The sequence below is a fragment of the Rattus norvegicus genome, chromosome 1 (assembly GCF_036323735.1).
Source record: "Rattus norvegicus strain BN/NHsdMcwi chromosome 1, GRCr8, whole genome shotgun sequence".
Classification (NCBI taxonomy): Eukaryota; Metazoa; Chordata; class Mammalia; order Rodentia; family Muridae; genus Rattus; species Rattus norvegicus.
In genome coordinates, this window is record NC_086019.1 from 228,325,819 (window position 1) to 228,344,937 (window position 19,119).

A 19,119-nucleotide genomic window follows, 5' to 3' on the forward strand; every position below is an offset into this window, starting at 1 on the left:
TTCGGATACGAGTGTCCAGTTTTCTTGGCATTACCTCTTAAAGAGTCTGCATTCTTACTTCATTTTGAAGATTTATTTATTGTGTGTGTGAGTACACATATTAGGTAGACGTCTTCAGGAGCCAGAAGACTGTCAGATCCCCTGGAGGATGTGGTTACAGGGCTGAGAACTGAGTTTCAGTCCTGTTAGCAAAAGCAGGAAGCGCTCTTAACCACTGAGCCATGTATCCAGCCCAGTGACTATTTTGTTTCTAATGCATATTTTTGCCACCTGTCAAAATTTACATAGATGGGTATAGCTGCATGGGTTTATTTCTGAGCCTTCTCTTCTATCTCATTGGTCTACATATCTGTGGTGATTTGGTTAAGAGTGCCCTCTCCAAGCTTATATACTTGGATGCTTGGTTATCAGGGACTTGCACTATTTGAGAAGGATTAGATGTGTGACCTTGTTGGAGGAAGTGTGTCACTGGGGGCAGGTTCTGAGGTCACAAAAGCTCAAGCCAGGCCCAGTGGCTCACTCTACTGACTGCAGATTTTGATGTAGAACTCTCAGCTACTTCTTCAGCACCGTGTGTCTGCCTGCGTGCCACCATGCTACCTGCCATGGCGATAATGAACCAAACTCCTGAAACTGGAAGCCAGTCCCAATTAAATGTTTTCATAAGGGTTGCCATGCTCACAGTATCTCGTCACAGAAATAGAACACCGACTAAGACTGTTTGTACCAATACCTTGCTGTTCCTCTAAGTGTGATTCTGCAGCACAGTTTTAAAGCAGGTATTGTGACATCTGTCATGTTGCTTTCTTTCCTCAAAAGTGGGGTATTTTATGTTCTGTATGAATTTAAGCTCAGGAAAGCGTGTTATTGAAATTTTGATGGGATGTGTATTGAATCTGTGAGCGTATTTTGGTGATGTAGTCTTTTTAGAATCTTTAAAGATTTATTTTTACTTATGTGCATGACTATTTTGCCCATGTGTGTGGATGTACAGTGTGCATGTGTTTGGGCTGCGGAGGCCAAGAAGACACTAGGGTCCCTGGAGCTGAAGTTCTGGATGGCTGTAAGCCACTGTGTGGTAAACGCAAGTGCTTCCATCCCTCCAGCCCCTCAGCTTTAGAATTTTAAGAATGTTGGTGATGTGTGAACATAGGAAGTAAGTCTTTGCGTCTTTAAGGTCTTATTTACTTTCTTTGTGCATTCAAGTTCTCATCATAAAGGTTTTTTAATCTCCTTGATTAGGTTAGGTTTATTGCTAGTGGGATTTATTTTGTTTGGTGTGGGTATGTATGTGTACTCCTGATTTTTTTAATTAATGAGTTGGTATATTAATTTTGTATCCTGCTACTTTTCTGGAAGCATTGATCAGATCTAAGAGTCTTCTGGTAGAGTCTTCAAGGTATTTTAAGTATAAGGGCATAACAGTTACAAACGGGAAAATTGATTGATTTCCCTTTTTCCCTTTTGTATCTCTTATTTCTCTTGCCTTATTACTCTGGCTAAGACATCCAGTTATATATTTAATAAGAGGGGTAAAATTAGATATCCTAACCTGTTCCTGATCTTAGAGGCAGTGCATTCCAGTCTCCCCCTCAGTAAAGTATTGGTTACAGACTTAATAGCGGTGGTCTTTATTGTGTTGGTGTGTGATGTTTTCTATTCCTAAGTTCTTCAGAGTTACTAACATGAAGCAGTATTGAAACTCATCTAAGGCTTTTCTGTATCTATTGTGATGATCTCATGACTTTTGTTCTTGATTATATCTCTGCGCTCTAGCATGGTTATTAATTAGTGGCTGCTAAACCATTCTAGCTTCCCTGGAATGAGACCAACTTAGTCGTGATCTTAATGTGTTGAACTCAATTCGCAGTACTTTATTATAATTTTTGTATCTTTGTACATCAAATAAATTGATATTTCCTTTTCTGTTGTTATCTGGCCTTTGAATCAGTGTGTCTTCCTTCATAAAATGAAGAGTTTTGATTCTTTCATTCCTATTTTATAAAATAGCATGAAGTGCACTATTGATAGATCTTTCTGTGTCTGATAAAATTCATCTGTGAATGTGTCTGCTCCTGGGCTTTCCTCTGAGGAGAGACTTCTTGTTCAATCTCTTTTCACCAACTGTTTGTTTAGATTGAGTATATATTCTTTATTCAAGGAGTAAACATATGTGTTTAGAAATTTCCCTATTCTTTCCAGTTTGTGAGAATGTAAGTTTTCAAGATAATCTCTAATGATTCTCTTGTTTTCAATGGTGTCTGCTGTAATATCTCAATTTCAACTCTAATTTTATTAATTTAGGTCTTTTTCCTTTAGTTGACTTAGCTAAGGGTTTGTTTTCTTTCTTTTCTTTCATCATTTAAAAAAATCAACTCTTTTTTTTTTTTTTTGGTTCTTTTTTTTTTTTTTTTTTTTCGGAGCTGGGGACCGAACCCAGGGCCTTGCGCTTCCTAGGTAAGCGCTCTACCACTGAGCTAAATCCCCAGCCCAAATCAACTCTTTAATTGTTCCTCTTTGTTGATTTTTTGGGGGTACTAACTCATTAACTTCAACTCTAAGTTTTATTTTCTTTCTATGGTTTTTAGATGTCTTTTATTTTTGATTTTCTAAGGCTTTGAGCTATATCATTAGGTTATTTGAGAGCTTTCTGGTTTTTAAAATGCAGGTTCTTGTAGTTATCAACTTCTCCTTAGATCTGCCTTTTCTACATCCCAATGAACTTATTTTTGGTATGACCTATATTTCATATTCTGGCTTATAGCATTTAAAACATGAAAAGTGGCCTGGAGATAGGGCTCAGGAGCTAAGAACACTTGCTGCTCTTGCAGATGACTTGCGTTCAGTTCCTAACACACACATCAGGAAGCTCACAACCGCCTAAATCTCTGGTTCCAGAAGATACGACATTTCCTCTTGCCTTCACAGGCACATGCACATATATGATGCACATAGTAGGCACTTGCATACATACATAAATTAAATACAAATATGCTTTAAATAAAAAAAAAGTCAGCGATGCCAAAACCAAAAGCATAGTGATCTGACTCCACAGGGATGAGAATGGTAGCTACGTTAGCAGATATAAACAGTTTAATAGGTCGGGGATTTAGCTCAGTGGTAGAGTGTTTGCCTAGCAAGCGCAAGGCCCTGGGTTCAGTCCTTAGCTCTGGAAAAAAAAACCAAAAACAAACAAAAAAACATACATAAACAGTTTAATAGAGGAATGGCGTACTTTGCTCACAATACCAGAGGTATCAGTCCATCATAGCAAGGAGGGCATGATAGAAAGATTTGTTTCATGGCAGACAGGAAGCTGAATGGAAAAGTAACAGAAAGAGGCCAAGGCAAGAAATGACCCCTAGTAACATGTTTCTAGTAAGCTACATTCTCCCAAGAGGCCTTTCCTGCTCTTGTTCTACCGCCTCCAAATACCATAATCTAAGTTTGAATTCATTAGTGGATTAAATTGTCACGCCTTGATGATCTAATGATATAGACATTATTTGCACTTCATGGACACAACGAGAACCTATTTTTACTAATCCCCTGATCAACCCAAACAAGCTGACAGTCTAGAAGAGCTGTTGCAGTGGTTTCGTTTAAGAATCCATGTGTAGTAAGTATCCTAGGACAGAAGATGTCAGTCGGCTCACAGCCAAATATCATAGTCAGTTTTCAGTCCATTACATAAAAAAGAAAAATGATTCATCCTTCATCCATTAAACTGATCTGACTTTCAACCAAAGCAAAGAACAAATACAACACACACCGATGGAAACACAAAGTCTCATTTATTGTTTTTTTTCTGATGCACAAAGGAGTTCACTCAATACATTAACAATAAGCAAATCATACAGATACTGAGGGGAAGGATGTCCCCTTGACTACATACACATATATGTATCTATTCTTAAGAACAGCAATCAAGAGGTTAACAATAATGGAAGGAAGAAGTAGACAGGTAAGTCACTGCCAAATAACACAAGTTCATAATGATCGGTTACTCAAGTAACCTGGCAAATGCCTGCTCAGAATTTACATTTACTTTCCTCATTGACTTTCTTGCCTTTGTGTTTCAGTGAATTTGGACTAGGTCCAAAAACTAACCCTTCAAAACTCCATCTCTCACATTCAGTGCTGAAGATGGGCAGGAAGGTGGAGTAGACTTGAGAACATGCATGATAACGAATGTCAAAGAGTTTTCTCTCAGTGACCTTTCCCCTGTCTGCTTCTTCCCACACCTTTAGAAATATTTTCATGCTTCCTCTGGAGACATTATAAAATGTATTGTGCGAAATCATATCTGCAGCAGCTAGTAGATTAGAAATTGCAAACATCTTTTTCGGTCTTTAAAAAAATTTTTTTTAAATCATAGAGACCCTGTAATTTAAGATTTATTTCAAATCATTGCTCATGATACATGTCTCATTCTACCTGCTAAGATAACTCTTTTCAGATATTTGAATAGTGCAGCAACAGCAACATTAAAGATGTCCACCAGGCTGTGGAAGCATCCGGTTCTGGGTGTCTTCCACATATATGAACTGATGGAACTGATACAATGTGCTTTCCAGGGTGCCTTGAAGGCTTTCCATATGTCTGCTTCCAAAGTGAAACAGCTTAAAAATAGAAATAATCTGGTAGAGAGTGAAGATTTAGAACACATTGCCAGATCTGGGAGTTGCCTCTGTGTGATTTCAGGGAAATTCGAGGGCACACCTCAAATTCAGCTAAGCAACAAAGAGGGGGGTTTTCTATCATTTCCTTTCCTTTATCTTGAAATGTTTTCACTAAAGAAGAAAAGAGACTCAGTGTTCACAGAACTTAGAAAGGCCCTCTCCTGGCATACCCTCTAGGATTCTGAAGTCTTTGACAGTGCAAGTAAAGAACCAGTTAAGATAATATAAGATAGGAATGCAACCTCTTTGGCCCTGTAGATTAGGATGACCTCTTGGGACCTCTTATTTTTAATGCCCCTAACCACCCCATTTTGAAAATCAAATTCAACTTGAATAGTCTACTTTTATGTTTTGGCGATAAGAATATTTTATAAATAAAACACACAAGATAACTTTTAATGCCTTCTAATCTTTTTACAATGAAGTCCATCAAAAACTCTACAGGAATTATTCAAATGGTGGTATGGAGTAGGCAGGATAATGTTTTAATCTTCCTGCCTCTCTCTCTTTCTTTTCTTCCTTCCCTCCCTCCCTTCCTGCCCTCTCTGTTTCTCTTTTCCTTTCATCTAAAGAGAGCAATCCACTTAAATATAAAGTGACAATAGTGCCTACCCATCATCAGGGAAGTCAACCTACAGTAGGTGAACACAGCATTTCAAAGTGCAGGACATCTGGTCCCATGTGCAGTACACGCCAACAAGCATCAGCAACACTCATGAACACTTACTTCACTTGGGGAACTAAAACACACATGTTATGAGTGATGCAGGGAGATCAAAGTACTCAAAGTACATGTAAACACTTCAACACCTTATTCTTATTGGAAGTTATCCATCTGGCAACACGTTATCAGGATGAATTGAATGCTTGACAGGATGGTGCTATATGACCCCTGTTTTTCCTGCGTCCAGGATTACACTTACTTACATTACTGTGTATGAGTCTTAAGTTTAAAAAGAAGCTGATGCTCAACATCACAATGCACACCCTTAAGGAGGACGAGTGTGGGATCTACAAGGACTGGAAGCAACTGGTGGCCAGCAGACCCAACACACACAACCACCTAAGCTCCTCAGCTGCCTCACTCTGGTTAGATACCCTGCAACTCAGTCCCTTTGGCAAGAATCAAAAGACACAGCCGAAAACACTTGCCAGCCTCAGAGAGAAATGGGGAAGGAGGCTTGGCAGATCATTTTGGTGTTTCTGACCTGCTAGAAACACTGGACATCCAGACTGAAACCAGAAGTTGGATGTACTCACTTATATCCCACACAACAAATTCTTTTAAAAAAAATAGAATGAAGTAAGGCCTAAGATGTGTACCATCTTGAGATGTAATGTATATATAACCAAATCTAAACGTGCTTCTACCAGGAAAATAGATCTGGACAAGTTACTGCTGAGTTAGCACAGACAGTAGAGGAACTGTGTATTCTTAGCCATGGAAACTATTGACTGACATTTTTCTGTTAGAAGATAAAATGAAAATTTACCTAAACCCTAGGAACGAAATGATATGTTAATAAAACCTGTTCCTGGTCCTGCTTACTTATAGGAGGTGGGATAAATTAAGTAAATAAAAATGTAGTATTTAAGTAGAATTCACATCACTACTTCCTAAGGCTCTGCCACATGGTTTTGACCTGTTCTTAATTCTGCTATGAGAAGGGACATTATATTAGTTAGAAATATGAAAAGGCCCTTTTTTGTTTAATATTCCATGATTGTCTACTACAGGTAAGTCCTAGAAACATAGACATTAAGTGGGATTATTTTTTATATCCTTTTCACTATTCTAAAATTTTAATGTGAGAAAAATCTTAAAGAATTACAGTGACAATTTGATAAATGAGAAAAACATAGTGTTTTCCATATCCAGGCCTTACAGAGCCTTATCCATAATTCTTCAAGGGACTTGCACTTGGCTTTTAAGTTCTAGCATATTGACAGGAGAGTGAACTTTACAGCAAGGATGACACACTGTGTTGGGTAGGTTTAGCATTGCAAAGAACCCTGTCCTGTCAGTGTTAACAGCTCCGGGGAATACAGTTCTTCCCCGGTTATGAAGACTCCAGTCTGCAGAGCGGCAATGCACACAGGGCTTGTTTCTCATCCAATAAGACAGAAGCAGCCACAACACCTCACAGCCAGGAGTCAAGGTGACTTTGAAGGACACAAAAACACAACTATTTATGCCACGCGGCTATGTGAATATTATCCCTAAGAGACTTTAAATCTTTAATACTCAACTTCTGTCAAACACTTTGAAGCATACAACAATATATGAAAAGCGGGCGGCATTCGGCCTCTGACATTCATCCCAAGAAGGGAAAGCATTAACAATCACACACCCCGAAAGGCAAACTTTACAAAGTGCAAATTTCCATAGACAAGGTCATTCTAGAAGCATGTTTTAAATCCAGGAAGTTCTCTTTTTACAAGAGTGTTCTCAATATCTAATTTCCAAGCGCAACCAATGATTTTCAATGATGTCTTTTCAATGTCTAGCTTGTGCCCTCTCATTAAAATCGGCTCATTGGTCCATACTGGGGCTTCCTAATTTTCCCAGTTATTAGCACAGAGTGTCTAACCACATAAGGAGATCTCCTCGCCTTGTATATCCCTATATGGAAAGGTTTTACTTCACTATTAGAAGCACATTGCCAGCTGTTAACACTGCCTTTTATGTGAGCTTAACGCAAATCTAAACAGCCCAACGGGAGGCACTGTCATGAAATTACAAATGCTCCTAGACCAGCGTGGAGAAGCAGCACACTCCCTTCAAACAATTTACCAAGCGAGCACTGGAAGTAGACACAGGAACAGAAGTCATCCAAAGAACACACTACTTTTTTTTTTTTTTGAATATACTTTCTGATCGGTCCCTGGGTACAAGGAAGATAGCAGACTCATGTCCTCCCAGGAGAGCGTCATGGATGTCCAAGGGCCTTACACGGAGCTGGAGAATGGAACGACCTGCTTTCCACCCACATAAACCTCCTCAATGTTTCGGTCATCTCCTGAGATTCAAACGGAAGAATCATTCGTACTGTACTTTGAGATTTCAAGTAAAACACTTTTAGAAAAAGAAACACAACCCCCCCCCCAAAGTAGAAACTTTATTTCTCCCAGATAATATATAGTCTCCTTGAGATGACTTGATCAAGACAAGACATTCTAGCCTGTTGAGAATTGGTGCCTCCATTCTGTATCTAAGGTTAAAATCATAGGAAGCTTAATAATCTCCCACCTCTGCCATTCTGCTGGAGGGGCTGGCTGGTGTTTCCAGTCCCAGGTGAAAGGACTGTTATAGACTCTCTTTACCTCTAGAACCATGCTCACACATTGAGAGAAGCAGCCTGCAGATGTGCCCTCGCAACGATGCCCATTGGCAGCACTGAGCTCATTCTATAGGAAGAGGGGCAGAGTAGACTCTCTTGATCCAATTATGTCTCAGGGAATGAAACTCTGACTGGGACTTCAGTTGTGTACCAGGATAAGGAGGTTGTGGGGCACAAGAGGTCTTGACACCAAGCTCTCTTTCCCTCTCCATCCCAGCTCAAGACTTAAATGTTCTTGGAATTGTTAGGCATTGAATACCATAGCATGCAAGCCCAGTGCTGAGAACTGTTTGTTTGTTTGTTTGTTTGTTTTTTAAAAAACGAGTTAACACAAATCAACATTCATAGAGTTTAATGTGCACCACAGTCTCGAACAAGATAAGATTGTATTTAGCCCAGAAACATAAATCTACCTACCTAGATAGAGGAACTTCTGGATAACAGCCTAAAAATAAAAAATAAAGGTGGTAAGGAATAGTACATTGTACCTTTAGAAATGAAATTTATGGGTCAATGCCATTGGCAAAGTCCAGAAATTGAAATTTATTGCTCAATGACAAAATTTACATTTTAATAAATAGTCTTATCAAAACCAAATGAACAAATGATAACCTAAGTCCAGAGCAGGCAAACACAAACCACATTATTAGCTATTAAGAAGTACTTACCTCACTTGGAGTTTGTCTATTGATTTTTGAAAACAGGGGCTTTCTACGTAATGCTGAAACTTGCTAAGTAGACCAGGCTGGCCTCCAACTTAGACCTGCCTGTCTTTGCCTCCTTAGTGTTGGGATTGAAGGAGTGGGCTACCATACTCTGCTTATTCCTGGAATATTCTTGACAGAAAACCGTAAATTGTCAGAGGCAAAGTACTACACAAATCAAAGAAATCATTACGAAAAAAAAAAGATGTGAATGTGTCAAAAGGGTATTACAGAAGAAAAGTAATGAACTTAAGGAAACAAGCCGTATTTCTCAGAAGTTTTCTCTAATAATAAGAATGAAAGCCAGTTTACAAGGATGCTTGAGTACACTCTCCTCCAATCAAAAGCAGGAAGGACACTTGGCGTTTTCCTTCTCTCCTGAAGCAGGTCCTAACACCTCGAGGAAATTTCTGGACTTTTCCTGAATCAAAGCCTATGGTGCTCCTGTGGACTTGTGAGAGCGGGCAGACGAAATGTGCTATCCCTACCCCAGGCCATCCTTGTCTTTGCCTTACAACTTGAGCAAACAGGTCTAAGGCTCCCAACTTAAAATCCTTACACCAGATCCATTTCTCCTCAATTCTCCATCACACTCGGCAGAGGAACACTCAGGTTAGTTGGGATCTCACTTCTTTTATGATTTCTTGTATTATAGAGAACATGTAGCTGTGTGCTTTGCTCTGGTTAATAGGGATTACTAGTTTGAACCTGAGCCGACAGAGGGACAGACAGTTTGTTTCCCCTGAAACAATAAATGGAACTAACTTCAAATAATCTGGTCACATAGTCAGACCTTGTCGAAAAACAAAAACAATCCCAAAATCCTAAACCATAAAAATTTAAAAACAGGGCTGGTAGGATGGCTCAGTGGTTAAGAGCACTGGCTGCTCTTCCAGAGGACCTGGGTTCAATTCCCAGCAACCACAAGGTGGCTCACAACCAGGATCTGATGCCCTCCTTAGTGTGTCTGAAGGGAGTGACAGTGTAATCACATAAAATAAATTTTTAAATAAAGATTTAAAAATAACAAAACAAACAACAACAAAATCCAAGGATTAATTTCTCACGAAAATTAATGAATACATCTTACTAAAGATGGTTAGTTCAAAAATAACCCCCCTCAACCCCTAAATGCATTTTGTTTAACTTTCTTTTACTTACCTCAGAAATATCACCAACGAAATCCCCACAAAACAGATCAATGGGAGAGTCCGATGCTCTGGGGTTGATCAAGAGGGCATCAAAATCCTTGCCGACCTCAAAGTTTCCAATTTCACGATCAAGCCCCAGGGCTACAAAGGGACACAAGTGACCAACAGTCAGAATTACCACAGAGTTATTCCCATGTCCTTGTTTACATGAACGGACTCTGCCAACATATAATTAGACCCTCCAAAATCAGCACCTTATTCGTGAAGCAGAAAAGTACTCCTGTACCAACAGGTCACAAGCCTATGCATAGACAATGGGGAACAGAATAGCTCTGTTCATTGCCCTGTCATAGTCCTGATGAGGTCTCCACTTCAGCCCTGTCAGTGCGCTCCACTGAGCCTTCAAAGCAGCAAGCCTGACACAAAACCTACCTACGCCATCCCTCCCCCTTCTCTCCAACACTTCTTAGCTTTACCTTTCGCTCCATAAGATACTTGGTTATGTGTATTTTCACTGTAGTAAATTAAACCTCCTATTAAAAAAAATAACTGCAAAATTTTCAATACAAGTATACCCATCAGGAATCCTTTAATATAAATATTTTGAACAGGAAAAAAAAATCCATCTCAAGTTTAGAGACTCTAACTCAAGAGTCCCAGGGTCTTTGTAACTTCCAAGGTATTCTGGTTGCACAAGAAGAGTGGTTTCCTAAAATAGGGTACACGCCAATAAAGTCTACTGGCTTCCCCCAGCTTACAGCTGTACAATTCATGTCCATGGTTTCTGGAGGCCAAGAAAGAACATGTGTCATTTTTATAATTTATTAAAGAACTGCAGGTGCCCAGTCCTGCTGGCCATGGTGCTGTTTGATTAGCAGCTGCTTAAAGGCTGCATTCTGAGCAAGAAGTGCACTGAGATCACAGTCACGTGTGCTATTGTCTATTCCAAGATTTATGTCTGTTGCATCCTGTCACTTCCAGTGTATTTTATGATAGGGAAGCATTGGCTAGATTTTTCTTTTCTTTCCAGGTATGACACAGAGTCTGACATGGAATATTTCTGTGCACAGGCATCCCAAGAACATGACAACTTCCAGAACAGCAAATTAGAAATCATACTTGTTCTTCAGACATTACCTAGAGATTCTTTTTCACTGTCTGTTAAGAAAGGACTTTTTAAGCATGTTTCCAAGGGCTGTGGCTGCTCATAGCCATGGGATCTCCAACTGCATGCCAGAGTAACGGAGAGACTTTGACAGCCCAGGTTATCACAGTGCCTGCTGTTGCCACTCAGCTCTCCTATATGTTTTTCCACTGGAGTTATGAGCTGCCTGTCCTTCTGTCCTGTGGTATTCAAAACAAACTTTCCTTCTGCAGTGTGCACTTGGGCGGTTCTTGGAAGAGTGAGGAGACAGCCTGTCAGCCTCTGCTCATTAACCTAAGGACCATGTGACCAGTGAGGTGGCCATCTTGTGATTTGGTCTGCATTATTTGTTGGAAAAATGCCACAAGAAGATCACACTGGGATTTAGAAGTTTCTGGCTAATACTTAGCCAGGTAGCCTTTTGTGGCCAGATTGGTCTACAAAGAGAAACAGCATTTTGGAAAAGTGAAATACCTTTGTAACCTAACATGCAATTGGTTCAATAAAGACTTCAAATTTCAAAAAAAAAAAAGAATAATAACTGTTAAAAGCATCAAGATGACTTCTGGAAGAGCCTGGTGTGAACCAAAACACGGACCCTTTACATTTATTGGTTGCACGCTTTATGCCCTTGACAAAGGAGCAGCACCCCACTTTGAGGGGTTTTATTTATTCGCTTGTTTGGTTGTTTGTTTGTTTGTTGAGACAGGATTTCTCTGTGTAATCCTTGCTGTCCTAGAACTCTATCTGTAGGCCAAGTTGGCCTTGAACTCAGAGATCTGCCTGCCTCTGCCTCCCAGAGTGCTGGAATTAAAGGTGTGAGCCACCCCCATCTGGCTTACACTATGAGTTTTCAGTGACTGCATTCAACCTGAAATTGCATGTACTTAGTAGGTCACAGGAGCTGACAGAGTTGTGAGGTCCGAGGGTCTGGGGATATCTAAACTAAATGGGCTTATTCCTAAGAAAACAGCGAGTTCAACGATGAGCTATGTGAGAAACAAATGGCAGCTTTTAGTGAACTTGCAAATGGATGTAAATCTAGATCTTTCCATAGACCCAGCCAGGCTGGTCAGAAACTCAGTTGGCTTCAGGAAATGCCGTCAAGTAGCCCCTGCTTCTTAAAGAATGTTGGCTGTGTGGAGGTGGCTAACAGAAAATGTGTGTAAACCTTGTGGCAGAGCTGGGAAATGTCACACTTTAAACAGGAATGACTTTCTCCACTTCACTCAGGTTATACTCTATAGACAAAACCAAGAAAAGTCCCGAAAAGTAACCAGCCATTGCCAAACAGCAGTGATTTAAAAGTTACACTCCCGGGGGAACGATTTGGCAACTTCTCACAGCTGCTTGATCAGAAACAGCCACCTAGCAGAGCGGAACACAGAGCCTATGGTGGGAAACACCACTTCAGTTCAGCTCAACCTCTTTTCATCAGTGGGTGGGTAGCAGACCACTGAGCTAAAGTATATAGCATATATTATGGTGCTGTGGGAGCAGGGCCACACTTAAGAATTTCAGAATTAAATAGATGGCCAAGGAAAATACACAGGATGTAACTATGATTTCTCTCCCTTGAAATGCTCTTTTGGTGTTCATGATATTCTAGAACATGCAAAGATGATATTCCTGGCCTTCCACTTTTGATTTAGGGTATGTCTCATAAATGTACATAGATCTGTATATGCATATTTAATTGCTCTAGAGCGCCAGTGGTTCAAAGTTACTTTCACTATATCATATTTCTAGAACAAATCAAAGCGATTATTTCAACTATAGTCACATATGAGAACTAAGGAAAGATGATGAACGATAACTGTCCATCAACTACACTGTTATTCTTTCTTCATTTAAAGGCTTTGAGTAATCAGTGCATGGATTAGGTAGGAATTTACATGGGGAAGACAGCATAACGAGGTCCAATTCTACACTCCGGGTCAGTGCTTTCTGAGTGCAAAACATGGCACACTACACCTTGGCAGCTGTGTGTTACTCGGGTTCCTATTCTGTAAATGAAATTAATGACAGTGGCTGTGAGGAATGAATTGCCGCACACGTCCAGGGCATTCACCATTCTGGCCCATGGAAAGAATACAATTATCTTGTCAATCACTTTTATTGATAGCACTATTATTCAAGAAAAGATAGTACTTGACTCAATGGAAGAATAGATTATCTTAACTCATATGCTTATGGCTAATGTCAGTATTCACTAAAAGAATCAACATGGCAACAGTGCATTAAACCCTTAAACAGTTATCCATCAAAGACTGAATTCACTGAAAGAATGGTTGCTCAACCACATGACTATGATTTGGGTACGTTACATGACATACATCAGTAGTGAATATAGGATTTGTCATATTTCACCATGGGTACCTTCACACTATAGCCAAAGACAGATGTACACAGCTGTATGTGGTGTGCGAGAGGATGAAATTAGTCGTTACCTTGGCTTCCTCCAAGAGTGGCTAGTCTGAAGACTTCTTTGAGGGTGAGGCTTTTCTCATTCACCTTATTAATTAAGAGGACGTTGGAAACCATCACTGCTCTTCGGATGGCGTCAAGCATGGAATAGGAGTAACCACCAGCCACATCTGTGGTAGGAAAGACAGAATGGTGACTTTATTAAGGTGGGTGAGATAACAGGTATACATGTCCCCCCACCACGCTGGTTTTAATGGCAAACATTTTATCTTTCCATTTTGAAAAAGTTCCCACCTGTAAACATATTAACTGTAAACCAACATTTAAATGAATTCAAAATTTGTCATTTGCATAAAAGCAGAAAGGGGCGCCATTTACGAGACGGAAAGGGATAAACAAGAAGGGGGCATGAGACAGGGGGACAAAAGAGAACAAAGTAATGGCCGTACACATCTCAAAATGACACACATCTCAAAATGGTACACACATCAATATGCTTATTGCTTTGCATGATGCTTAAAACAAAACACCTGACATTAAAATCAAATGTATTCCAAAATTAGCCTCCAGGACCGCTCAAACCATCGCAAGCCTGTGGCTTAACACAACAGAAATCCTTTCTCTCCCAGTCACTTTTGGGGGACAGAAGTCTAAAATCCAAGTATTGGTGGGGATGGCCGGGGAGTTGTTTGCTGTGTGCTAAGAGTGTGCTGAGACTGCCAAGGGCAGGCTTTTAGACCCCAGCACCACCACAAGTGTCAGCAAGGACCTCAGCCTTCCGAAGGTCCGGGAAGTATCCTGCTTTGTTCCTTCCATCTTCTCAGGACTCATGGAAATCTAGTCTCCGTCCACATTCACACAACCTTCTTCCCTCGGGTCTCTGTGACTTTCATTTTTTGTCCCTTCTCAGCATTAATCATTGTGGTTAGGAGCTCCCCAGTTCAGAATAAGTTCATCTTGCCAGCTTTTCCTCAATTCTACCTACAAAAACCCTTAGACCTAATATTGTCATAGTTATAGGTTTAGTAGACATCTTTTTTTAAATGTGTAGACCAAGTTAGTCTCAAACTCAGATCCACCTGCCTCTGCCTCTTCAGCATATCCTACAGGCCTGCACCACCAGAACTGGCAAGTAGACATCTTATGAAGGCTATAACTCAACCCACTACAGTAGCCTCATGGTTAGTAAAGGGAAATGTATCTATTTCCTGAACACTCACAGAGATTGTTCAAATAAGGGGGAATGTGAAACATTTACAATGTGATTTAACATAAACTTACAGTTGGACACATTAAGAAAACATCTTAGTTTTAATTCTAATCCAGATGAAAACTTTAGAAAATTAAAATGCCATTTTTTTAAACAATAATTCTCCAGGAAGCTTTAAAAACGGACACATGGTTTGGAGACTTAGTATGATCAGTAATCAAAGCTGATGCAGAATGCTTTCCATGCTGGTTGGCTTCACGGAATGAGAAATGAGAGTTTGGGTGACTTTGATTAAGTCCCTAAGGATAATTAATTGGAACATTGCCTTTGGCAGGAACAAATGCATGTCATCAAATAAGTTGTTATGATCTCAAGTAAAATAGTATGTTCTATTAGAGAATAAATTTTATAGCTAATCAAATAACCATTGGAGTTTAAGTGTTCCTGTCATTTCTGGTAGATGTACAGATCATTAGTGCCTATAAATATTACAAAGATCAAACAGAATTGGCTATTTAGTACCAATTCTGGATTATAGCTCAACTTTATGTTCAACTGTCTTGTGTGTCTTAAGTAAACTTATATGAACACTTTTTTTGGCTTGGTTTTGATTTGTTTTTTTGTTTGTTTGTTTGTTTTTTTTTTTGTAAATACTTTTCTTTATCCAGATCAGTCTTGTGAGGGGATCATCTGATACCCAGAAAAGTTTTATTATAGCTACTTAACTTATTAGTGTCTAGTAATATGAAATACCCAAGCCATTAAAGTACTTGCCTATGCAAGCATGAGAGCCTGAATTTGATCCCCCAGTCCTATGTAAAAGGCTAGGTGTGTTGGCACACTGGGAAGGGACACACAGATACCCAGGGCTTTCTAGACACTCATGTAGTTTAATTGGTAAGCACCAGGTCCCATTCAAATATCCTGTAACAGCACCTAAGGAATGATGCCTGAAGTTAACCTCTGGTCTATACAGACATGTGAACACATGCATGTACACTAACTCACATGCATCCACACGCACATGCACATACACACACACACACACAACATAAGTACAAACACTTGGACACACATAAATAAATAACAAGAACCCAGTAGGTCTTTTTGTGTGTTAATTATTTCATATTACTTAAAAAGAAGTGAATTAATTATAAAATAAAAAGGTAACTCAATATCCCCTGTCACAAGCCAGTGTTGTATCACACCAAAAATCACTGCAATAACAACATTGACTTAAACAATCCTCCACACAAACACGTAAGGTTTCTGCTATTAACTCCGTTTTAGAGTAAAAAATATCAAGGTCCAAGGACAAGGTAACATGCTATTCAACTACGGTATCATGACGCACCAGCTAGTGGTAATGTGGCAATTCACATAACCTCTAACAACGAAGGCTCTCAAACACAAGCTTTTGGTCAAGTTTATCTTGGAGATGTTTTGTTAGACAAATGTTCCAGGTTCCCTTTGTAAAGCTGCTGTGTTAGAATCAGTGAGGAGTAAGTACCAGCATCTGTCTTTTAGGGTTATTTTTCAAGTTGATGGCTAAAAATCGTACACATGGGGCTAGAGAGATAACTCAGTGGTTGATAGCACTGGCTGCAATTCCAGAGGACCTGGGTTCAAATCCCAGCACCCACAGGATGGCTCGCATCTGTAATTCCAAATCCAGGAGATCCAATACCATCTTCTAGCCTACACGGGCACCAGGCCCACACATGATGTACAGACTTATGTGCAGATAAAATACCCACACACATTTTTTAAAGTATGCATTTATGGTATACAACACATTGAATTTTTGTTTTGTTTTTCGGTGATATGGTTGGACTTCGGGGCCTCGGGTGTTCTAGGCCAATGTTCTGTCATCTTGGCCTTCCTACACCATTCTGATGTCTGGATGCATCATGGCGTGGCTCACTCAGGCTATTTAACTTAACTTCCCAGCAATGAGACCACTGGAAATGTCCTCTTAGCATGTTCTGAATACCTTGCATATTTTAGTTATAGTTTCCACAATATACAAAAGAACTCTCAGACTTTCTTCTGTTGTCTAACTGAAAGTTTGCAGTCTTTAACCAATCGATCACACTGTATTAAAAGAGCACAAAATAATTCTAACATGATCTGCTCTGTAAAGCACGCTCTGTAAAGGCTACTTGTAAAGCTGAAAGCTCCATTTAGTCAAATAGTTCCTCTTAAAGGTGGTTGAGCTGCCTACCCATAATAGACATTAGATTGTTTGAGATGCTGATTATCTATCTATCTATCTATCTATCTATCTATCTATCTATCTATCTATCTATCTACTCATTTAGTTTTAATTCTTCCTATTCCTGCATGCAAGTCTACTTTACATGGCATGATCAGTGCCCCAGATAACACAGACTAGACTTTGAACACATTAAGTGTTCCACTATTTTGTCTCCTACTTCCTTTATTTTGGCATTACTAGACCGAAATCCTCAAGAAGACCAAAGGTTGTTGCTAGGGAGAATGTTTTAGTTAGGTTTCTATTTACTGTGATAAAGAGCATGACCAATGCACTTTGGCGAGGAGAGATTATTTGCCTCATAGGTCACAGTCAAGGGAAGCCAAAGAGGGATCTCAGGGCAGGGACTAACAGGAACTAACAGAATCATGGTAGAATGTTGCTTACTGGCTTGCTTCCCCATGGCTTGTTCAGTTTTCTTTCTTATACAACCTTGGACCAGCTACCATGGTGATCTGGGCCCTCCTACGTCAATCATTAATCCAGAAAATGCCCCACTGACTTCTCTGCAGGCCAATCTCATGGATGTGGTTTCTCAGTTAAGTTCCCTTGTCCCAGGCTACTCTAACTTGTGCCAATTTGAGAAAATCTAAACACCACAGAGGGTGGTGGAAAGGTCAGCTCAGGGTGGGGACAGCCCTGGGAAGTGGAACAGTAGCTGCAGGTGCATTCTTTGTTTTGATGAGTTTGTACATCATGCTACATGTATTTGTTCTACACACTTAAACCTTCCCTTCAGGTTACGGCTTGGTGGATATTTACTGTTTATTTTGCCCTTTTCTTCATATTTTAGAGGGGAGGAATACTATTTTCAGAATTCTCCAAGTAGTTTTCTTTATACAGGGTAAGCGTTTGAGATCCAAAATTCTGAAATCTTAAATGTAGGTTATAGCACACTAGAAAATTCTGCATCTGATATCATGTGACATAGGTGTGCTAAAAGACATAATAAAATTCCCCCAGTCTATGTATATGAGCTATCTATGAAACATAAATGAATTTCAAATGAAGCCCTGTGTCCATTCCTCCAAATGTTTCTTCCTTACCCAGCATATATCACTTAATTCTTTTATGATAACATGTTAAAGACACACAAAGAAGTAAGGCATAGAAAACCAAAACTCGAGCATCTGATGCTCAGTTTCAAAACTAATGATCATGTGTTTCCACCAAAGGAAACTCTTCTTGACTTTATCATCACTGGCTTTTTAGAAATAGATATGCATTTAATACTGTCAACATATTCTCTTTACAATTTCGAAAATAATGTATGGTTTCTATAAGTGCTCTTAAACAAATCCGCTTCTCTGGATTCTGCAATTCCACTGTTCTTAGTCTGAACCTCAGCAGAGGAGTCACCAGCTCTGGTCACCCTCCTTCTGTTATTATTATTAACACGTATTAAGTGTCCAAATGAGAAGGTTTTGGCATAGCAATTCCATAAATGCACATATCTTGTCAATCTTTGATCATGTCTACTCTCCCTTCTTCTACCATCATCCCACCCTCCCCCTCTCAGACTCACACAGTCCATTTTCTGCTCAGGCCATCTGCTTCGTTTTTTGTTAGTGCTTTGTTGGTTTCCAAATGTGGGGAGCATGTGAACACGCCTTCCTATAACTTGTCGCTTGGCTGGTGACAGCTCCCCAAGACTTCCTCCTAGCATCCCTAAGAAATGACCCTTCATTTTGACTCACCCCTAATGATAGAGGCCTTCGAGTCATTATTTTCAAAGGGGTCATAAGGAGAATATTTTCCAAGCCTTTATATAGCTGAGGAGTTTGTTGCTTTTATACATGAAAGAGAGATGTCCACATATAGAAATATTATTTTTGATTAATACATCTTTTGCTTTCAAACTCTTTCTTGTCTTCAGTATCTTTTGTCCCACCAACAAAAAACAATCAACTGCAAGAAAAGTGGCTTATTGCTGGTGGTGGTGGTGCTGGTAACTTTTTACTTCTCTGGCTCAACACTGTGGGAGCATTTTTGTTTTTCTAGAAAGCTAAATATTTTTTTTCTTTTTTTTATTAACTTGAGTATTTCTTATATACATTTCGAGTGTTATTCCCTTTCCCGGAAAGCTAAATATTTTGACACATGTTCAGTTACAGTTTAACACCCAGGAGGGTAAGTTCTCTCAACATTTTTATTTTTCAAGCTCTGATTATGACCTCCGCTTCTA

The 19,119-nt window shown here is 39.6% G+C and overlaps 1 protein-coding gene, 1 long non-coding RNA gene and 1 other non-coding gene across 3 annotated transcripts in view; 2 read left to right on the top strand and 1 right to left on the bottom strand.

Moving 5' to 3' along the window:
- LOC120100000 (uncharacterized) overlaps positions 1–19,119 on the top strand; it is an 87,299-nt gene that overhangs the window by 10,153 nt on the left and 58,027 nt on the right. The window lies entirely within an intron of this gene.
- Positions 7,583–19,119, bottom strand: part of Gda (guanine deaminase) — a 75,501-nt gene continuing 63,964 nt past the window's right edge. The window contains exons 11-14 of the mRNA NM_031776.2: positions 13,473–13,619; positions 9,889–10,019; positions 8,441–8,468; positions 7,583–7,702 (exon numbers count right to left, since the gene is read on the bottom strand). Coding sequence (NP_113964.2) covers positions 7,632–7,702; positions 8,441–8,468; positions 9,889–10,019; positions 13,473–13,619 — 377 coding nt within the window. The 3' untranslated portion in view covers positions 7,583–7,631. The remainder of the gene's footprint in view (positions 7,703–8,440; positions 8,469–9,888; positions 10,020–13,472; positions 13,620–19,119) is intronic.
- On the top strand, positions 11,057–11,185 carry LOC120100370 (small nucleolar RNA SNORA44). Its single transcript, XR_005500134.1, has one exon. It is a non-coding gene; the product is annotated as a small nucleolar RNA SNORA44 (small nucleolar RNA).